Source organism: Ctenopharyngodon idella, chromosome 7 (assembly GCF_019924925.1).
Source record: "Ctenopharyngodon idella isolate HZGC_01 chromosome 7, HZGC01, whole genome shotgun sequence".
Lineage (NCBI taxonomy): Eukaryota > Metazoa > Chordata > Actinopteri > Cypriniformes > Xenocyprididae > Ctenopharyngodon > Ctenopharyngodon idella.
This window is the reverse complement of record NC_067226.1, coordinates 26,673,007-26,694,184: the sequence shown is the minus strand read 5'-3', so window position 1 is coordinate 26,694,184 and position 21,178 is coordinate 26,673,007. Positions and strand designations below refer to the sequence as shown.

Genomic DNA, 21,178 nt, shown 5'->3' with positions numbered 1-21,178 from the left:
TATGGAATGTAAGTGGTCAATTTTTACGTCCCTTTATAAGGAAGGTTCTGTGTTTACCATAAAGTTTCACTGAAGTTCCAGGAGTCCTTTTTACCACAGTTAAAACACAATATAGATGGAAAGGCTGATTATTTCAGTGACACATTGTGCAGTGGCGTCATTTGTACGTCTCTAACAACTGAAAGACCTAGCATTCATGTAGCAATAGCAGACCGGTGAAGCAAGCCAAAATTGTGGGAGATTGTCAGCCATTCAAGCAATCAGTTATACAGCGTTGTCATTGACGACTGTCATTAGTAAATATCTCACCTCTGAATGCCACAATTGACCAATCAGAATCAAGTTTTCAGGGAGCCTTGTAATTACAGAGCCCTTTCCCTAGGGGGAGCTTTAATGCTTCCTTCACATACTATAGGAACCTTGATAGCACAAATAACACAAGACGCGTCACTCGTATTCTTTTAAATGAGAGAAAGTGCAAAGCGCAATATGGCGGAATAAGTCCCGCCTTCTAAATAAGAGTCAATCGGCAATTGGTAAAGTCATCGCGTCACTGCAGCAGAAGCTCCGGTTCCTATAGAAACAGTCAGACGTGCGCTTAGGACTGCGCATGCGCATTAGCTTGATCCAGCCTGAAAGAAAAAAACGTGTTTTGTCATGATTGGAGCATTTAGAAACAAAATTTATGAGACAGTTATTCATTGGTGATTTCAAATATGAAATTTAATTGAAAGCTTGGTAAACAGCTTTGGAGAATTTGATGTTTCCCCATTCAAAGAGATAGGAGCTGCACTTGCTGCACTTGCGTTTCAAAGATGGCCGCCAAGTGAAATGACTTGTCTTAAAGGGACTTTGATAGCACACATATCACAGAGACGTCTATTTGATGTGTGTTTTTATATAGAAGATGTTTTTTTAGAGTGTTTGCTCATCTGCTATACGTCTCTAAGACGTTTCCTATCAAATGTTATATAGACATTTAGAAGATGTCTTGAAGATGTTTATGATTTAGAATAACACTGCTTTTTAAAAGATGTTTATCAGATGTTTGTACACAACAGATGTTTTCCAGATGAAGAGCTGTTTAAAGGACATCTTGGAGACGTACGTGTGCTCTCTGGGAAATTTACTACTTCCCACTTCTGAAGTCGTGATTATGAGTTCGTCGCGTTCAAGCGCTTTGTTGTCGGAAAAAAACAGGATGGAGGACACGGGGTTATTTATTGGTATTTATTGCCTATTTATTGGTGAATTCTTATTAAAGCAAAAATGATATTGAGCATCCCATTCTTTGACAGCCATATAAACATTCACTGCGCTATCTTGTCAGTCAGCTTGCTGATGATTCTAGAAATTTTGGTCAAATACATGCTATTTTCTCTATGTATAAAATATAATATACTTCAAATGGTTATTCATATATGTCAGTAAGCACCATTTTCATGAAAAAGACAAGGTAGCTGTTACGAAAAAAAATATGGCACGCCAAACTGGGAAACTCAGGTGTCAAAATTATCTCCGAGTTTCCTACTAGTAAATACGACTTGGGAGGGCGTTCATGTCTAATTTCCTAGCCAGGAAACTCGAATTTTCGATCATTCCGATAGCATGAGAAGGCAGCATAAGTAGGAGGTCGGAAGAAAAACAATAGCTTGTTCTGTTTGAATGGTAGTCAATGGAGCCTCAGTAGGTTGAATAAACCGTTTTTTGTGTGTGGAAAAGGCTGGTAATATAACAAATTGACTGCCTCTCCGCTAATCTACATGTTTGGCATGACTAGTATTCATTTTGGAGCGAGCAAGGCTGTAGGGCTCTGCAACCAAAAAATGCAGTTTTTAAGAGTAGTCACGGACAATTTTGCGACAGGTATGATTTATTATTACGGCACTACCATTTCACTTCCATGGGCTGATGGCTATGTTCCAAAATCCACGCTTGTGGTCTTGCCCACTTTACGTGAGCGTGCACGCCGCAGCGAGTAAGTGTGCAAGACTGTCCCAGGTCTGAAAAATAAACCCCATCATGCTAATATGAAACACGCTTGCGTTGCATTAAAAAGAAGAGGTCCAAAGCAAAGACAGAAGCTGATCATCGTTGTTGGCAGTAAGTCCCAAGTTGGGACTTTAAGCACTTACTTGATTTCGTTTAAGGCCCTTTTACATTCTATAGCCTACGCGGGCACGTGTTTGCGTTGTTTGAACAACATACTAATAAGACAAATGACTATCGGCTGATGCATAATCTTATCTCATGTAATTAATTATAGAGTGAAGGAAAGTGCAGAGAACTACTTAGTTTCAACATTATTTATTCCTTATCAGACCCATTGCGCTCGCTGTCATTTTATGGCAGAAAAAAGCAAAACAAGTCTGGGAAAATATCTGAATACAACAAAAAGTTATTTAACACAAACCAATTCCCAACTAGAAACTGGACTTAACTGCCTGAGAAATTGAAATATAGAGCACTGAAAGACCACATATTCCTGTTAGCTATTTCTAAGACGCACTTTGTTTTTCTTTACCCTGTTTTAAAGAGAATGTATAAAGGTGACACAGAAAGAGAAGCAGAAATCAATTACAATTATTCTCTGTTGACAAAGCAATTAAACCCAGAGCGAAGAGCTAATCCAGCCGTATAGAGGCTTATCACAGGCGGCCGCAGATTTATGATGGTCACTGCAGCAGCGAGCATGTATAGAGTGATATCAAGACTGAGGAACTGAGCGAGCCGAACATTGAATATAACTAACCATCGTTATTATATTGCTTGATTAACTGGTTGTGCACTTTATATAATATCTTTAATCAAAATACATTATTATATAGGCTAATCTTTAACAGCTCACTACATTCCAAAAATGAATCTACTTGTATGCACATGAACTATATTAGGTCTATTTATTGTCATTTGTGTTCAAGGTATTCATGCAAGTTATTATAATATTTTTCCCAATAATAATGATTTAATAAAGATGCTGTTTTCATTTCAGTGCTTCTCTGTTTAAAAATGGCACTCCGGGGGCTGATGCTTGAATGCCCAAATGCAGTGTGCTTACATCAAAGCTAAAAATAGAAAATTACTCCTCCTTTGTCTTGCGTAAAAGTTTAACAAATGAGTACCTCCACTCCTCTGAAAACCTCGCCCACTTTTCACACTTGAGCAATATGTGTGCCAATGACGCATAAGGATATACGCCGGGGTTTGTTTGACGTGTAAACCAAGCACCATGAAATATAACATTGCTCAAATACAATAGAAAATGTGCTACAAAAGTTTTCATAATAGTGTAAAGTATAATTGTTTGATTTTAGCATGTTCATTCATTTAAATATAGGCTAGTTCGTTCAAAAATCATATTTCCATGGCCTTATCTAAATTAAAAAAAAAAAAAAAAAAATGCCAGCCTTGACGCAGATCTGTGCATTGCTTGTAAATAACTTAACTGCGATAGGATGTAATAAGAAAATATAAGAACGGTCCTGTTATCTGTTTTTAATAATATTGCATGATGAAAAGTCATTAGATTTAGGCTATCTATATGTATAGGACTCGGTCAGCTATGCAGTCCCCACGATGCCTGCGTCTGCAGAATCTTCTCTGTGCGTCAGATGAACATCTTTACATAGTCCTGAGGGACAAGTTTATTAATCAGTCACGAGCCAGTCCGTCCCCAAACGTAGTCTCGCGCTGCTTGTGTGTGTCACGAGCTCACGTCTTCGCTTGTTGCCCCTTTAAAAATCAGAATTGAAGGCCAATGATTTATCAAAGCCCTATTATCAAGAAAATGTCATGCGAAGGGTACTTTGCCATGCACTGACGCAAACCCGATCTTTCCCACGGAGATATAGAAAGCTTTGCACTTTGCACAGCCAAACTCAGTCTGCCTGCCGCCTTTCCAGCTGTTTTCTGCTATTAACCCACATTTGTTGACTCTGCACAAATGGTGAGTACAGCACATTCATTACTTTACGCTTTGTGTGTTTTTGCTGTTAAGAATTTACAAATTATTTAGAGTAGTTTTGGGAACGAAAAAGTATTTGTAAATGCGTTAATTAACGAAGAGTCGCTGTCCACGGTGCTGAAACTTTATTGCAGGTTTTTTTTTTTTTTTACACCATTTCAACGGAAATATTAGTTGTGTAGCCTATGTTATATTATAGCATTAACAATGAATAAAAGTTTTTAACCTCAGTAGAAGCCTATTATTCATATAGAATGACAGCCGAATTTATATATATATATTTCTTTTTGTTTCTTTTGGGTATTTATATATAACCAGAATATTTTAACATATTTTTAAAAGGGTTTTAGGACTGTGTACTCCTATGGTGCAGTGTAATTGTTGGTGTAATGTTCCATGTTTGCACCGGGGTTTGTACTGCACACTTACACCGGGACTGGTGCCTGCCGCAGGGGGGAAAAGCCTCGGCCGAGCCCGGCAGCTTGTCTATTGCCCATAAAACCAGGGGATGTGCCGGGGTTGAATGACAGGAGGTAAATGAGGCGTAAAATTAAAGAATCTTTCTGTAATGGTAAAAGCAAGAAGCAAACAGCGACCGTCCGTGAGCTGAAAATCAAAGAAGTGGAGCAGACAAACCATCTAGCAAAAAACACGTTGCAGAAGTTATAGTATGATAGCGTGAATATTTTGGTGTGCTGCCTGTGGGTAGGTTTGTGTAAAATGTTGGGTCATTGTAGGTGTGAAATAGCAATTATTCTGCTTCTGTCTAATGTGTATTTAACGTTTTAACGTTGCAGGATTTTTCCGAACACGGGGAAATGTTGAGGCAGCCGTCAAACAGTATTCCGCCCCAGCCGTCGGGGGGAGCGGTTGGAGCTACAACTAATAACAAACCGGAGAACGGCAACCCGGTGCCCCAACCGCCGCCTGTAAACGAACGGAAAACTTTTTGTCCCTCGGAAAATAAACCGTGCGAAATGGAAGCCAATAAAGCATACGGGACGTTTAAAAACGCAGCACCTGGACCCACGTTTGCTCCCGTTAATTCTGCCGCGCGCAAGGATTCCGCCGGTAAAATGGATGGTTCGACCGGTAAAGCCACGTCGGACTTCATGTCTAACAATCAAAGTGCTGTAAGGATCGCGGCGGAGCATAACAACACCACCGGTGACTGGACCTCCATGAGCCAGACCACCATCATACTGGGTACAGATGGCAATACATCTGTTCTGCCTGGCACGGTGACCGGGGTAAGTGGTTACAAATGAACGTCTCAATAGGGTAGAATCAGCCAATCACCCCTGAGCGCAAAGCTTTCAAACGGGGAGAGTCTTGAGCAAAAGAAAGCTGTGATGTTTCGTTTTTTTGTTTAGTTGCATTGTTGAGCAAAAGGAACTGCTACAATCAAGTTGCTGCTTTATCTTTTCCTTCCGTTACAGTTTAAATTTTGAGATGTTTGCAGAACTTACCTAATTGAACTCACTTGCTGGGATTTTTTTTTTAAATAACCTAATAATGATTTTTAAAAATTGATAATAGCTTATAGAGGTTCGTCTCATTCAACTGAAACTGTCATTTGGTGCCACCACAAGCACAGTAAGCTTTAAAAATATATAGCGTTTTATTGTGGCATTTAAATCTACACTTTGCGGTTAGTAACGGCGGTTATTTGGGGCAGCTTATTGTTGCTATGGTTACCTCCTAGCCGAAATCTATTCGCTGGCGTCTATTTGATTTTAGCGACAGGTATAATATTCGCTGTGATGAACTTGTAGTATTTTATCGTTAGCGACACGTTGCGGAAACATATATTGGCTTGTATGCTAAAATAATATTTACTTTAAGACCCCTGAATCTTTTGTTTACACTTTCGCAGCCTATAATTTGCACTTTTTTACGGTGTAAGATAATAGTAGGCTATTAGTTTGGTTTTGTATTCTAAGTGTGGAAAACTAAAGATGTGATAGGCTACACGGTTCTCTTATTAGAAAAGTGTTTTAGACAGAAGAACATTGTTTTTAGTCTCTCAATAGTGGACAGCGAAACGAAATCTGCTTCCAGTCTAGAAAGATTTGAACACTGATAGTGATTATTTCTGACAGCACAATAATTACAGCAGATTTCACAAACAGGTGAAGTAAGAGGACGTGTCAGGGATCTGAATACATGAAATGCTGTAGGATACTGCTGCACTGCCTCTGAAACAAAACCCGCAGATCAAGAGTCACCACATTTGCTTTCTGATTGGAAATGAAGCTGCTGAGCTCTGCGTGTATGAGCTTTATCGTCCCCAGAGATTGGTTTCTGATGGCTGGTTGTGTTGCAGGATAATGTGTTACATAAGAATCTGCTTATGGGACAATTCCCATTGGGGTTTTTCATCAGAGCCAAGGGCGACCCATTTATTCCCAGGTCACTGAAACGGGACAAAAAGTTGTTGGGGAAGCATCTGTGTAGGCTATTTGTTTTTTAAGTGATCAAATGTTAATATATGTATAATTGTATTGACCTGATGATTGTCGTGATTGAATATCTATTAACAGCCCACAGCCGATAATACTAAACACTTAGTGGACTGTTCTTCCAGGATGATGATGATGATGATGCGGGAGGAGATGAGAATAAGGCCCGGGGGAACTGGTCCAACAAACTGGATTTTATTCTGTCCATGGTGGGATATGCCGTGGGATTGGGAAATGTGTGGAGATTCCCATATCTTGCTTTCCAGAATGGTGGAGGTGAGAAATAATTAAGGGACAGCACGCGAGAACTAACGTAAATATTCTTGTGCTTGTACAAATTGATTTTTTAAATCGAAAACTAGTCGTTTGAATGTCCGTTAGTAACGTAAACTTTCGTTAGAAGCAATTTTTTTTGTTTTTGTTTTTTGTTATCAAATTAAAAATTCGTTTTATGGTTATACGGATTCCATATTAGAATACGAATTATAAGGCGAAAGATTATTAGGTATTATTCGTACATATTAAAAGTGAAGCCTATAATTAATGTTATATTTCATTTTATTATGTTTTAGTATATTTATTGTATTTATTTTAAATTATCTAATTGCAATAAAATAAAGTACTATTATGAAAATATTATTAAGTGTTTACCTTAATGACAAACAAATTAAAACTCACATTTAAAAATGGCGGGTACTAAACTTTGTTCAAGATGCACTACTAATGAGTCCTGACTTTTGTCCAATAGCAGCTGTTCTCTCTTTCTCTAGGTGCGTTTTTGATACCTTACCTAATCATGTTAGGCCTCGCCGGTATCCCTATATTTTTGTTGGAGGTGTCGTTGGGTCAGTTCGCCAGCCAAGGCCCGGTGTCAGTATGGAAAGCGATTCCAGCTCTACAAGGTAAACTGACGTAACTTTATTAACTGATCCTCAGATATGACCAGCACTGTTTGTGTTATATTAGTGTTTCCAGTGAAATGGTAATCGACTTTCCGCCTGCTTTAAGTGTAATTTCTATTATCTGGTTTTCATTTTGTTATTATAGGTTGCGGGATTGCCATGTTGATAATATCTGTCTTGATAGCCATATACTATAATATTATTATGTGCTGGACATTGTACTACCTGTTCGCTTCGTTGAAGGAGTCACTGCCATGGGCCACCTGTAAAAATGAATGGAACACCATCGAGTGCAAAGACAAAGACATGCTGCTTTTGGGTAAGGATGAGCGTCTTTATCTCTCTCTCTCTCTCTCTCTCTCTCTCTCTCTCTCTCTCTGTGTGTGTGTGAGTCCCCCCCACCCCAGCCCCCCTTCTTTTTTTCTAACTAAAATGCGCAATGCGCAACCTGTATTTCAGGAATTAAGTAGCCTACAACTTAATTTAGGTTATTCAGTTTCTCTCTTTATACCCCAAACGCAATTATGCTTTTTCATTTCACCAAAAGTTCTTATTTGATGACTTGACAGATTTTTTTTTTTTTTTGTCTGCTCCAAAAACTGTAAAATATTTCTTCGATTTCAGGTGCATTTTACCATCATGCAATACAAATAGATTTGGCGTTTTTATTTTTTATTTAGGATTTTTGTGTCACATTGAAATGTGTGATTAATGAAAAAAATGTTTTGTGGTTTTTATGCTTACAAACCTAATTATAATAAAAACTCTGGTGTTTTATTATGCATTTAATTGAATTTGTTAACATTTTACGTTGTAATTCGTTTTAAAACGCTTTTCTCAATGTCGTGCTTTTGGTGAATTCAGCAGAAAATCTGCTTGCTTGACAAATTTACTGTAAGAGTTGGTGCAGTGCCGCAGTGAGATGCACTGCCACCTCGTGGCTTGTTTGAGTAGCGCTACTAAACCTGCACGTGAATCAAAGACAGTATTTTAGATGTGTGTGAAATGGGTATTTGTGCGACTTTTGATTGATTTCTTGGACTTAAATTGTTTTAGAATGTTTTTCAATTTAGGCAGTGAATGACGATGAAAAACAGGGACATTTTTCACGTTCATTCCAAGTTCTGTCATTGTTTCTCCTGGCCAGACACCTGTATACTAAGGGACAGAAACATCACGTCAATCAAGAACACTACATTCTGTTTATCTGCAAATGCTGTCGGGAATTTAAGTAAACTGTTAAATGTAACAATGGACAATAAAACCTATGTCAGCCCTAGTGAGGAGTATTTCAAGTAAGTGTGCTTTTCTATCTATCTTTCAGTGTTTAAAGGTGTTTTATGTTTAATTTTGTAAATGTTTGCGAATCTTTCTGCTTTCTTGATAGGTATAATGTGTTGCATATTTCCAAGGGTATTGAATACCCAGGTGATATTCGTTGGCCCTTGGCTGGTTGCCTTTTCCTGGCTTGGCTTATTGTTTATGCATCTTTAGCTAAAGGGATCAAGTCTTCAGGGAAGGTAAGAAAATAGGCTGACTATTTTCTCTCCTTATTTCTCATTTACAGGAACTATGTTAAAAGCCTACAGCAGGCCTCATTCTGATCCTATGCAAAGCCCACTTCCTTTGTGGGAAGGCAAATCTAGTCAATCATCCTCTTTAAAGATGAAATACAAATCAGCTAATGACTTTTTCAGAAACTACTGTTCAAAAGTTTGGGGTCGGTAAGATTTTTAAATATTTTTTGAAAGAAGTCTATATTGCTCTATTGCTATTTATTTGATGAAAAATACAGTAAAAATGTTATAACAGTGGAAAATAAGTGTTTTCCGTTTTAATGTATTTTAAAATGTAATTTATTCCTGTGATATCAAAGCTGAATTTTCAGCATCATTACTCCAGTCTTCAGTGTCACATGATCCTTCAGAAATCATTCTAATAGGTTGATTTGCTGCTCAAAAAATGTTTCTTATTATTATCAAAGTTGAAAACAATTGTGCTGATTATCTTTGTGGAGATATGATCATTTTTTAGGGTTCTTTGATGAAATTTAAAAAATACCATTTATTTAAAATGAAAATCTTTTGTAATATTATAAATGTCTTACTGTCTCTTTTGATCAATTTAATGCATCCTTGCTGAATAAAAACTATTAATTTCTTAAAAAAAATTCTTGCTAACCCCAGATCTTTGAATGGTACTATACATAAAAATGCTTAATATTATTAAGGTTTCAGTAGCCATTTGTACGATTTATTGGTCAAGACAAGTCAGTTTTTGTAATTAATGATATTTATTAGCAGAGTCTCTTTCTTGAGGAGTCTCCCTCTTAAAAACGAGAATAAATCAAGTAATATAACAATCACTTGGCTGAAACATTAGACAGTTCCTATTAGACAGTACCAAAACTGTGAGTAATTAAGTAGAAATAACCCCAATTTTTAAATGTGTGTTTTTTAAATTTGGCAAACGAAATATTAGATGAATTAAATTGGATATTAGATTGGCAAAAAAAATAATGCTTTCAAAGGCTGTAAGACAAACAAAAGGTTGACAGAAGCTTTAGGGGCATAAACTACTAGATAAACTACTAATAGGTTACTAGTAATCTCTTTGAGTAAAACATTGTTATTCACTGTATATGTGTTGATGTTTGTTGTTCTTTCACAAACCCGTTTTTCTTGTTTTCAGGTGGTGTATTTCACTGCCACGTTCCCTTACGTGGTGTTGGTCATCCTGCTGATCCGAGGGGTCACTCTGCCTGGGGCCGGTTCTGGGATCCTTTACTTCATAACACCCAAATGGGAAAAACTCAATGATTCCAAGGTAATAAAAAGAATGATGTATATTTAATTAATTTTATTCACTATTTTTGATAGTCAGATGTTTTCTGTTTGATGTACTTTCCTCTAAATTCAATCTTATTTTTCTTCCTCTATCTGTGTTTCTTTCTCTATTTCATTTTAACTCAAGGTGTGGAAGGATGCTGCTACCCAGATCTTCTTCTCTCTGTCTGCAGCGTGGGGTGGTCTTATAACCCTGTCATCCTACAATAAGTTCCATAACAACTGTTACAGGTAACTAGTACTGTCACTGATTGTAAGTTTGAGGCCAGACAGATTATATATATATATATATACACTGTATATATACTGTATACATACTGTATACATATATATATATATATATATATATATATATATATATATATATTCAGCAAGGACACATTCAGTTGATCAAAGTGGAAGGTAAAGAAATGTATAATTGTTATGAAAGATTTCTACTTCAAATAAGCATTGTAAATGCTGTTCTTTTGAACTTTTGATTCATCAAAGTATCCTGAAAAAATGTATCACAGTTTCCACAAAAATATGAAGCAGTACAACTTTCTGAAGGATCGTGTGACACTGAAGACTGGAGCAATGATGCTGAAAATTCAGCTTTGATCAAAACAATAAATAACATTTGAAAATATATTTAAATAGAAAACACTTATTTTAAATTGTAATAATATTTCACAATATTTCTGTTTTTACTGTATGTCTGATCAAATAAATGCAGCCTTGGTGAGCATAAGAGACGTCTTTTAAAAATATTAAAAAATATTACTGATCCCAAACATCTGAACGCTAGTGTACATTGATTAAGTTTTGTTAAGACCAATGTAATGAATAAACAAGAGTCAGTGTAACATCTGAGTTATAGAATGTAAACAAACAAGTCTCTTTAACAAAAAGAGGATAATTATTATCATTTTAAAACTAATATTGCAAAACTGTCTGCCCAAGGGATTGTAAACATTCAATAGACACATTTACTCAAAATCTGATCTATGTATTATGAATATTATTTATGATTTAAAATAACATCATGTGCTCTGTCTCTTTTGTTTTGTAGGGATACTCTCATCGTGACGTGTACTAACAGTGCCACCAGTATTTTTGCTGGTTTTGTCATTTTTTCGGTTATTGGCTTCATGGCTCATGAGCTCAAAGTCCCCATCGAGAGTGTGGCAGATGAAGGTACATAGTATGATTGCATGTGGTTGTGGTTGGTAAGCTATGATTAACTGTGATCAGATGTTTGGTGTTGGTGTTAGTGGAAATATATACAAAGCTCATCACATTGTTTCCACTATTATCAGATCTAAAAGGCTTTTGATCAGTCTGGTTTGTAAATATGCTCTTTTTGTAGGCCCAGGAATTGCATTTGTGGTGTATCCAGAGGCTCTGACTAGGCTGCCCTTGTCACCTTTCTGGGCCATCATCTTCTTCCTCATGCTGCTTACGCTTGGTCTGGATACTATGGTAATGGCAATCATAAATCTCATGATTTACAGTTTTTTCTTCAGTTGTTACGTGATAGCTCAAGTGTGCCACACATGTCCTGAAAAGTGAAGCCAAAACATTTCGATCGCCCCCTGGTGGCTGGCTGCAGTATAGGTCATAAATCCTGCCTTCTCCATGTAATCGAATGGGACACTAGCCAAACTAAAAAATCCAATTACACTTCAAATAATTTTGTTTTTTGTCATTTTAGGTAGTTCTTATTACACTGATGTATGTTCAAGTGAACAACTAAAATGCTGTATTATTCATGCCAGGCCAGTAGTTGGCGATGTCATTTTGTAAAGAAACACTATGTGCCTATAGACTGAACACGTAACACGTATGCGCATGATTTCACCATTTTCACAAATTCACATTTTTGTAGTTTACATAGAGACAATAATGGAATCATTTTCAAAAACTTACTCTTTGAAACCCCTTTTCAAAAGTTAGCGTTTTCAGGCCCCCAAAATGAATGGCCAAAATGCATCAAAAGTTTTCCATTTTTAGTGGCCCCTTATTTTGATGTTATAAAAAAGTGGTGTAATATCATGATTGACAGCTGTGCTTGCAATTGAGTCTTTGAGTATTGATACTGCGGCTTCACCTCACGATCACTACTGTGCAGACTCACAATCGGGGCACAATGTCAACCGCCATTTCTGGGATATTTTGGCTTCAATTTTCTACAGTGGAAGGAAGTGGAGACATGTCATCCATCCTTTTTTACAGTCTATGTGATAGCTGAATAAATAAAATAAATAACTAAATCTCTTTTTGGTTCCTCTCTAGTTTGCCACCATAGAAACTATAGTGACGTCTGTTTCTGATGAGTTCCCCAAGTACCTGCGCACACACAAGCCTCAGTTCACTTTGATTTGCTGTTTGTCCTTTTTTGTGCTGGGTTTCCCCATGATCACTGAGGTAGGACATTTACTATTATTACCAACTGCAAAACCTTTACCTTTATAGCACACTTTAATTAAAGTGGCTCTCTGCTAAACAATATAAAAGCAAGTAAATAAGAAAAGTAAACACACTGGAATGGAATTCCTAAAGCAGATAATTGGAATGGTCAGGAATGAATGTTAATTTGTCTTTCTTTTTTAATTAAAGTGATTCATTGGGTGGTTTTTAGATTAGGTTTCATTAGATAACTATCTGTATTTTGAATTGTGTGTATTTGTGTGTGTTTTCACCTACAGAGTGGAATGTACATGCTTCAGCTGGTGGACACATACGCAGCCTCTTACTCTCTGGTCATCATTGCCATATTTGAACTGGTTGGAATCTCATACATTTACGGTGAGTTTAATTTATCTTCAGATTTTAGGGCCTCAGTAATTTATTTTAGTGCACAGCAGGGATCTGATTTTTTTTAGGTAATGGAAAAAGAAAATTACAAATATCTAAACAAACTAACAAACAAACAGGCAGCAATGAGTGGGCTCAAGCTAAAAAGCTTGCTAAGACAATTATTAGTTAGTTTAGTTATTTAAATGTATAAGATATATAGATGTATAAATATATGTCATACAATATATTGTCTTTCTTTCTTTCTTTCTTTCTTGTTGGTGCAGGTCTACAACGGTTCTGTGAGGACATTGAGATGATGATTGGGTTCCAGCCAAACAAGTTTTGGAGAATCTGCTGGGCTTTTGTCACACCAACCATTCTCACAGTATGTCCACCTTATACAGATGAGACAAAACAGGGGTTTATATAACCATTCCTGCAGATACCTGTGACAATGCCATTGCATGCACACATTCATGCTATAACTGTTGGATAGTACTGCCACTGACGCTCTCCCTCTTTCCCTAGTTTATTTTGGCACTTAGTCTGTACCAGTGGAAGGTAATGACATATGAGGATTACACTTATCCGACCTGGTCAATGGTCCTCGGCTGGCTTATGGTCATCTGTTCTGTTATATGGATTCCCATTATGTTTGTTATCAAGATGTACCTCGCACCTGGAACCTTAATTGAGGTAAGGGAGGGGTGTTTGGGTGGTAACATTTTATTTTGATAGTCCACTTTAGACATTATACTAACTATGGCTGCGTCCAGAAGCTTAGGAAGCTGACTTTTTGCCTCTGACTTCACAGGCAGCGTTTGCACACGAAGGTATCTCACGAAAATGATTTCGGACAGACTTCTGAGGCAGCGTTAATAGTTTAATGATCTACAGCAAAATAGAGAGAGCTTTGGTGATAACTAAGCAAAAATTTAATTACTACAATAGTAATTTCTTGCTAGAAATTACATCAAAATTGAAAAACTTTGGTCAAAAACCACCAACCGCAACTTTCAGACACCATCTTTGATTCTTTATTTTAAAGTTGTCATCGAAAGGAAGCGAAAGTGTTTTCTACCCAATTGTGATTGAAACAGCTTAAAAATGTAAGGCAGGGCTTGATTTCGTCCTTCAGGAATTGATTGGATCGTAGGAAATGACGGAACTTTGTGGACGCAGATCTGATTTCCAGTTTGAAGTCAGTTGTGGAGGATATACAGTCAAACCAAACATTATTCAGACATTTTTGATATTTTTGATATATTTTTACTACTGGGTGCAGGACACTATAGTTCATTTATGTAAGTGAGGATAGCAAAATTAAGTATACTGTAGCATATTATACCCAAAAATTCTTCATACAGTGGACTACCAGTAAAATTGATAAAAATTTGGAACCAAACACAGTTTAACTCTGAGATCTTGTCATATTTTATTACCATTTTTTTAAACTATGGTGAATAAACTGTAATAATGAATGCAATGTTCAAGGTGTCTGAATACATTTTGGTTTGACTGTATAGTCCGCCCCTCCGCTGAGACACACGTCTTGAAGAGAACAGACATTGTTTCAAGGGGGAGGAGAGGTTAACTTTTTTATTTTAAAAAATTATGTGCACAGATAAATTATTTTAAAAATAATGAAATTATTAGCACTGCATCATTCTGTAAAAAAAAAAAAAGAAATGTCAATTTTAATTTCAAGGCAACTTTAACTGTCACACAACTGAAAGCACAGGATTGTGGGGATATCAAAGGCAGCAAAAATTGATCAGATGAAGGTATCTTAGGAGACAGGGAGTGAAGCTAACATTGGATTCGGACATGCCTTGATGCCTTCCTACTTTGGAATGCATCCACCAAAGGCAGCGTTTTTAACTAACTAACTAATTGTCAACTAGCAATCATTAGAGTATTAGTAGACTGTCTGCCTAATATCTGCTAACACTTTATTTTGATGATCCCCAACAGACATTCTACTGACTTTAGTAAATTTAGTAAGTAACTTTGCAAGTACATGTCAACTTAACCCTAACCTAACAGTCTACTAGTACTCTAATGAGAGTTATTTGACATGTAGTTGCAAAGTTATCTATAGTTAAAGTGGACTATTGAAATAAAGTGTAACCATTTGGGTTGTTTTCTTTCTACTCTAGTGTTATTGAAAAGCAGTCAGTGTTGTAAACTCTATAAGAAAAGTTTATGGTAATTTATGCATAAAATTCATAAAGTTCGTGAACATTTTTTATATCAACATCAAGATTTTAGATTAAAATGTTTAGGTCCTTTAACTCAACTTTTATTTTTAAAACACGTTCAAAACCATAAGAATGGACCAAAGTGCTGTACATAAATAGTAAAAAACATAAAATAGCAACAAAACATAACACCAGTATAAATCATACAGCCAATCATTCACATTTAACAAACAGGTTCAGGTTCACTTTTAACAGGAAACAGGTTAGAGTTTATCCCAAAGTTTTTCATCATTTTAACCACCTTTTGCCTTAACTAGTTCATTGTATTTAGTCCTGTGGTTTGAGATCTTTTGCATGCATAATAATTATAACATTAGAATTAAATCTCCACTGATATATATAACATGGAATTCACGTAAAGAATATTAACAACAAAATTATGCATCAAAGTAATATGTTTTCAATCGTTTTATAAAATTCTGTAATTTCTTTGAGTTTTAAAAGATCAAACAGAATCAATTATCTACAGGATAGGATGCAAACCAAGCACCCAGCATGCAATTCTGATGGCCCTTCTCTCTTTCCGCAGCGGCTGAAGTTGGTTTGCTCTCCTCAGCCTGACTGGGGTCCATTCCTGATGAAACACCGCGGTGAACGCTACAAGAACATGATCGACCCACTGGGCACCAACTCCCTTGGCCTCAAACTTCCCCCTAAAGATTTCCAGCTATCAGCCCAATATCAATAAACCTCCTCACTTCCCCGTGAGTGCAAAATTTCCCGAGGCCTCTGAGGGTGAGACCTGCACTCATATCAAACTCTTTGCCCATTCAACCTCCCCTTTTTTCCTTAGCGTTCTCTTTCAGCCATATCCCCCCCCTCTTCTGGCACTTTTAGAGGGGTCTTTCAGGTGGAAAGCACAGACAACTCCCTATGATTTTGTTTTCTGAATTATTATTCGCAGTCATTCTGACAGTGGAGGTCTTTCACGCACATTCTGATACACCGATCCCAGCTGAACCTTTTTCTCAGAGGCAATATAATGATGCAGTTGCAACTGTTGAGGCAATATTTGACTGATTGTGCATCATGCAGTGGTTGTTTTTTATTTTTTCTTCATACCGAAGTGACTGCTGATGTTAAAGAGAAAAAAGAAAAAATGAGAACAACATTTATATTTCTTGTCTATTTGCTTGTCATCTCTTAAATGTAGCAAACACAAATGAGATAAACTGCTGAGTAGTGCACAGAGAACTCAAACTCTTTTCTGGCATCGTACTATCATCGTACTATCGCTCTCCACTTGTGTCCACTTATAGCTGTACCTTGTGCCTCAGACTTCCTCTATTTATAAAATACTGCATAGTATAGTGCGTATTAATACTACATTATGGAGGGAAGTGAGCACATTTCAGTCTCTGTGAATTATAAGCTATCCTACTCTTTCTAACAATGTACTAACCTGTCGGAAATATCTCTACAGTGTTATAGAAGCCAAACTCATAGTGTAGGTTCCAGTAGTATAGATCCATTCCTTTATTCAAAGAAAATTTAGCCATGCAAAACTGTATTAGTACCTTTCAGTGTTGTTTAGAGTAGTACTCAACGGCCAATTAGCAGTTATGTATGTATACTAATATTTAGAGTATGCTTTCAAGTATGTGTCGTGATCTGTTCGTAGACTTTGTGAATCCTCCTATTCTTATGCAGTACACAGTTATAGTGGAGTACACAAAAGAAAAGTAGAGGAAAAACTAAGGAGTGCGGTATGTGTGGCAAGCCAGTCGTCTCATGAAATGTGTATATTTTAAAAACTACATGTTTATCTTTAAACACTGACATAGCTGACACGCTATTTTTAACAATTGCTCGCAGAGGATATGTAGATTAGAAAAAAAAGGAAACTTCTGTGATAGATGCTTGGGGACCACACTCCTTTTTTTAAACATTTTCCATCTCTGTCTGTCTGTGCGTCTTCATGAAACAGGGTCTCAGGTATTACTCCGTTCCATCAACCTTTTTAGATGTTGGATTAGCGTTGAACACATTTGTGGAAGCTTTATACACTGCCCGGACAAAAAAAAAAAAGTCGCTGTTTGGATTTTAATAGGCACATACTTAAGAGTCTCTGACTGGATCATTATTCCTGTGATTATTATGTTTCATGTTATATGTTTGGCAACAGTTCTTCTAACCCTAATTGATGAAAAAAAATATGAATGGTTGGATTTACTTAAAAAGCAGCGTCAAGTGGTTCCACACAACTATATTGAGTAATTTGTACAAATAACAATTTAGTATGAACAAAAGAAATTCAAGTAAAGCTGACAGAATTTCTTTGAGTAAAAACAAATCATTTGAATTTGTTACTATTACATAATACTTACATGTGCAGTTTACTTAATAATGTTAAGTTAAATTTATAAAAGTTTATTACATAAGGTGAACACATTTATTGACTTAATTTACCTTATTAAATGAACTATTTGCTCTACAAAATGCACTAAAAAAATAATTAATTGAACAAACTCAATTTAATTGAGAGCAGGAATTCCATCCTATAGACCTTATGTAGCCCCGCCCCTTTTCAGTGCTGCGCTCGTTGTCTTTTGTCTTCCGGTTTGTATTTCCACAGTGATCTTATGTATTTATGAATGAACTGCTCGTTTTAAAATCTTCCCGTTCTACTGACATTTGTTAAGACATATGCTTTAAGCATTACAATGCTCATGATAACTTTCATTAACTCTACAAGTTAATCCACTTCCCTAAATATTCTTTGACAGTGGTGCCATAGAATTATACAGAGCTACCGCAAAAACTGAAGTTCAAAAACAATATTATAAAGATGGCGGCGTGCTTTTTTCTCTGGCGCATACGGTCTATAAACATGCACATATGAGTGCTCACAGCCTAAACACAGGTGCCACTCTTCTGCATAATGGCAACCACAAAATTCAAAAACATTACAGATCTCCTCTAAATGTCCAACATAACTGAACATTAAGCAATAACAACTAAACTAACAACATCTTTCCCTTTACTGAAAAACACATAAACTAACACTTTATTCCCTAAATTTACTTTCCTAATGAAGTCCCTTGCAAAGCATGTTGGAAACTACGGATCCACTGCCCAGTTAGTTATAATCAACATTAATTTGTGCGTTTCACTCAGCAATGTTAAGTTGACTTAAACACTAAAGCTGACAATACTCATTTTTAGTAGAAACAACTCATTTAAATTAAGTTCATGTAGTTATGTGAACAAGGATGGTTTGAGTGAAACTAACAACAATAAAACGTATTTATTTATTTATTTTTTTGAGTTTAGCTTTTCATTTCTTAAATAACCATGTAGGAAGACACATATTCAAGATTCATCAGGCTCAAATTGTGAAAGATTGGTTGGGAGGGAGCATGAAGAATCATCTTCACACATTAATTGGCGCATCTGAGTCCAGACCTTAAATTCATTGAAAATCTTTGGGATGTGCTGGAGGAGACTTTACAGAGTGCTCACCTCTTGCATTGTCAACAAGATCTTGACCAAAAATTGATGCACCTCTCGATGGAAATAACATCACAACATTTATTTCCATGATTCTTCATGCTCCTTCCCAACCATTCTTTCACAATTTTAACCCTAATGAATCTTGACATTGTCATCCTGGAATATGACCATGATGTGTCTTCCTACATGCTTATTTAAGAAATTAAAAGCTACACACTCCATCATTTAGGGTTAGAAGAACTGTTATATAACATGCTAGAAACATAATAATCACTGCAATAATGATCCAGTCATAGACTCTTAAGAATTTGCCTATTTAAACAGCAACTTTTTTTTTTTTTTTTGCCAGGGCAGTGCATGTAATTCATATTAAACCCATTCCCTATAAGAGTCGTAAAAGTGCACATTTTCAGAAAATTATGCCATATATTGACAATTTGAATACTTCATATCTTATTGTTAGTGTCCCATTTCTAGCTATTGGACTGTAAATAATGGCTACAGATAATGCTCTTGTAGTATTGCTTTGGGCAAAAGGTTTTTAGTTCTGGTTAGTTGTTGTGCCGGTCAAAGCTGACCAAACTTGAGTACAAAAAGCACTTTGATTAAACATCACTCAAAAATATGTGGTTGCTTTCCACCACCACACTGATAAAAAGCCTAAATGAAAAGACAAGTACTACTTTTTTGTTAGTTCTACTGTATGTATACCTATACGATTAGTAGTGTGGATATGATTTAAATAGTACTACTACAAGTGAAGCGAACCACACTGCCCACGCAATGCAAATAATAACACTGAGAATAATGACTTTGCCTGGGAGTGATGTGTTTCAAAAGCCATGTAATATGCAGATACTACACTAATCACCTTGATTATATAGAGCATTTATAAAACAGAAAAAGAAAAAAGGTGTTCCTCAGTATGTTAGTGCCACAAAAGAGATGCTTTTTCATGTTTAATCTTACTCTCTGTGTAGTATATGTGTGTGTGTGGATGTGTGGAATAATATGCAGCGCTTAATGTTTAGATTTATATTTATATTTATCCAACCATCCAGACATGGTCAGATGCAGCCTGGTAGTCAGTTTGAGGTCCTCATAGGGCTTGGTTACATTTGTATGCAAGAGCTGAGTGCTTTTTACTCGAACAGAAGCTCTAGGTTACGTAGCACAAACAAACATACACAAAGCACACGTTAATTGTATACGGCTGCTGTGATCATTGTTGTAATATTTGAGGGTCTGGATGGAGTTTCTGTTAGTCCTTGTGTTGCTGTACGTCTGTCCGGGAGCTATTGTTACAACCCCTTCAAGTAACACGTAATCTGTGGGAAAAAAATAATAGGTAACGGTCTTGCATGTGCTGTTTGTGTTGCTGTGGATTATTTGTCCATGTATGCTTTCCCTTTACGCTCCTTTTCTCGAATGTGTCCCTCACTTAGCAGCTGCAGCTGAGTTTACCACCTTTTCCTACCTACAGGGCGACACTGGGCAGTAGGCAACCAAAGAAGGAGAACTTCTCAAAGGGTTCTGAAAAAAAGCTTAAAAAGAACATATATTCTAAAAGAAAATATATATATACGTATACACATATATATATATATACAAATATCCTATATATAAATATGAAGAAATTAAATATATTATTCTGTGTATTTAGGAGACTGAGATACTGCCACTCATCCTTCATTATTGATGTGTGCCAATATGTTATATGACATCTTCAGGTAACCTTTGGCCTTATAGATGTCCTCTGGTAATAAACTATTATATGTATTTCAGAATAATGATACAGAGTAGCTTCCAATCAGTCATTATGTGGTCAGTCTATATTGTAATGTATGTCGTGTCATTTGGCACTTTACTGTGGACCTATCGGAGCATAGGTAAAATTTCTTATTACTTGGGTAATGTCATATATTTCTGTGTGTTTTACATGAGGGAAATCTGCCTATGGATACAGATATGTACCTCCAACAGATCATGGCATCATTTGAGTTGAATTGTAGAGTATAAATATGAAAAATATCTAGATTTTAAATCCTGTGCCAGACAAAAAAAATGTAAAAACGTACAAAAAGAGGAAAAGAAACATATATGAAAAGGCATAATTTATTTTAAATGTCATTAATCCTTGAGGCCCTACCTCAGATTTTGTATTTATGTATAGAAATGCAATTTGAATCATAGTATCTTTTGCCAATAATACAATAAAAGACCATATTTATCATAAAATGTATAACCTCTTAATCAATAAATAAATGTTAATGTTTTCAACTCCAGTTGTGTTCTTATATGCCTGAGGTTTTTTGAGTAATATTGAGTTCTAACACATGTGCACACATACAAACTTACACACGCATGGGTGATGCAAGAAAGAAAACTGCTATTTTACATTTTAATTGTCAAAAAAAAAAAAAAAAAAAGATATTCTTTTAATTGGTTATACTGTAGGCCATTTCCTTAAAAGATATGTCACACTTAAAGGCACAATTAAAATATCCAAAAA

General features: G+C 36.1%; 1 protein-coding gene across 2 annotated transcripts; it reads left to right on the top strand.

The window, feature by feature from the left end:
* Positions 1-3,054: 3,054 nt before the first annotated feature.
* On the top strand, positions 3,055-20,951 carry slc6a5 (solute carrier family 6 member 5). Of its 2 annotated transcripts, none has more exons than XM_051901412.1 (16): positions 3,055-3,946; positions 4,762-5,214; positions 6,552-6,702; positions 7,197-7,328; positions 7,474-7,647; positions 8,476-8,623; positions 8,716-8,848; positions 10,020-10,154; positions 10,302-10,405; positions 11,226-11,350; positions 11,523-11,635; positions 12,449-12,580; positions 12,862-12,961; positions 13,237-13,337; positions 13,481-13,648; positions 15,743-20,951. In XM_051901412.1, exons 1-16 carry the CDS (start codon positions 3,944-3,946, stop codon positions 15,899-15,901), a joined length of 2,331 nt encoding a protein of 776 aa, XP_051757372.1. In that variant the 5' UTR covers positions 3,055-3,943; the 3' UTR covers positions 15,902-20,951. The 2 variants fall into 2 exon arrangements, with proteins under 2 accessions (XP_051757372.1, XP_051757373.1); XM_051901413.1 differs by lacking the exon at positions 3,055-3,946 and adding an exon at positions 4,483-4,669.
* Positions 20,952-21,178: the final 227 nt, after the last annotated feature.

Coding starts and splice junctions, on each gene's coding strand:
- slc6a5 (XM_051901412.1), top strand. Junction 11,351..11,522: donor CGAGAGTGTGGCAGATGAAG/GTACATAGTATG, acceptor CTCTTTTTGTAG/GCCCAGGAATTGCATTTGTG. Junction 13,338..13,480: donor TCACACCAACCATTCTCACA/GTATGTCCACCT, acceptor CTCTTTCCCTAG/TTTATTTTGGCACTTAGTCT.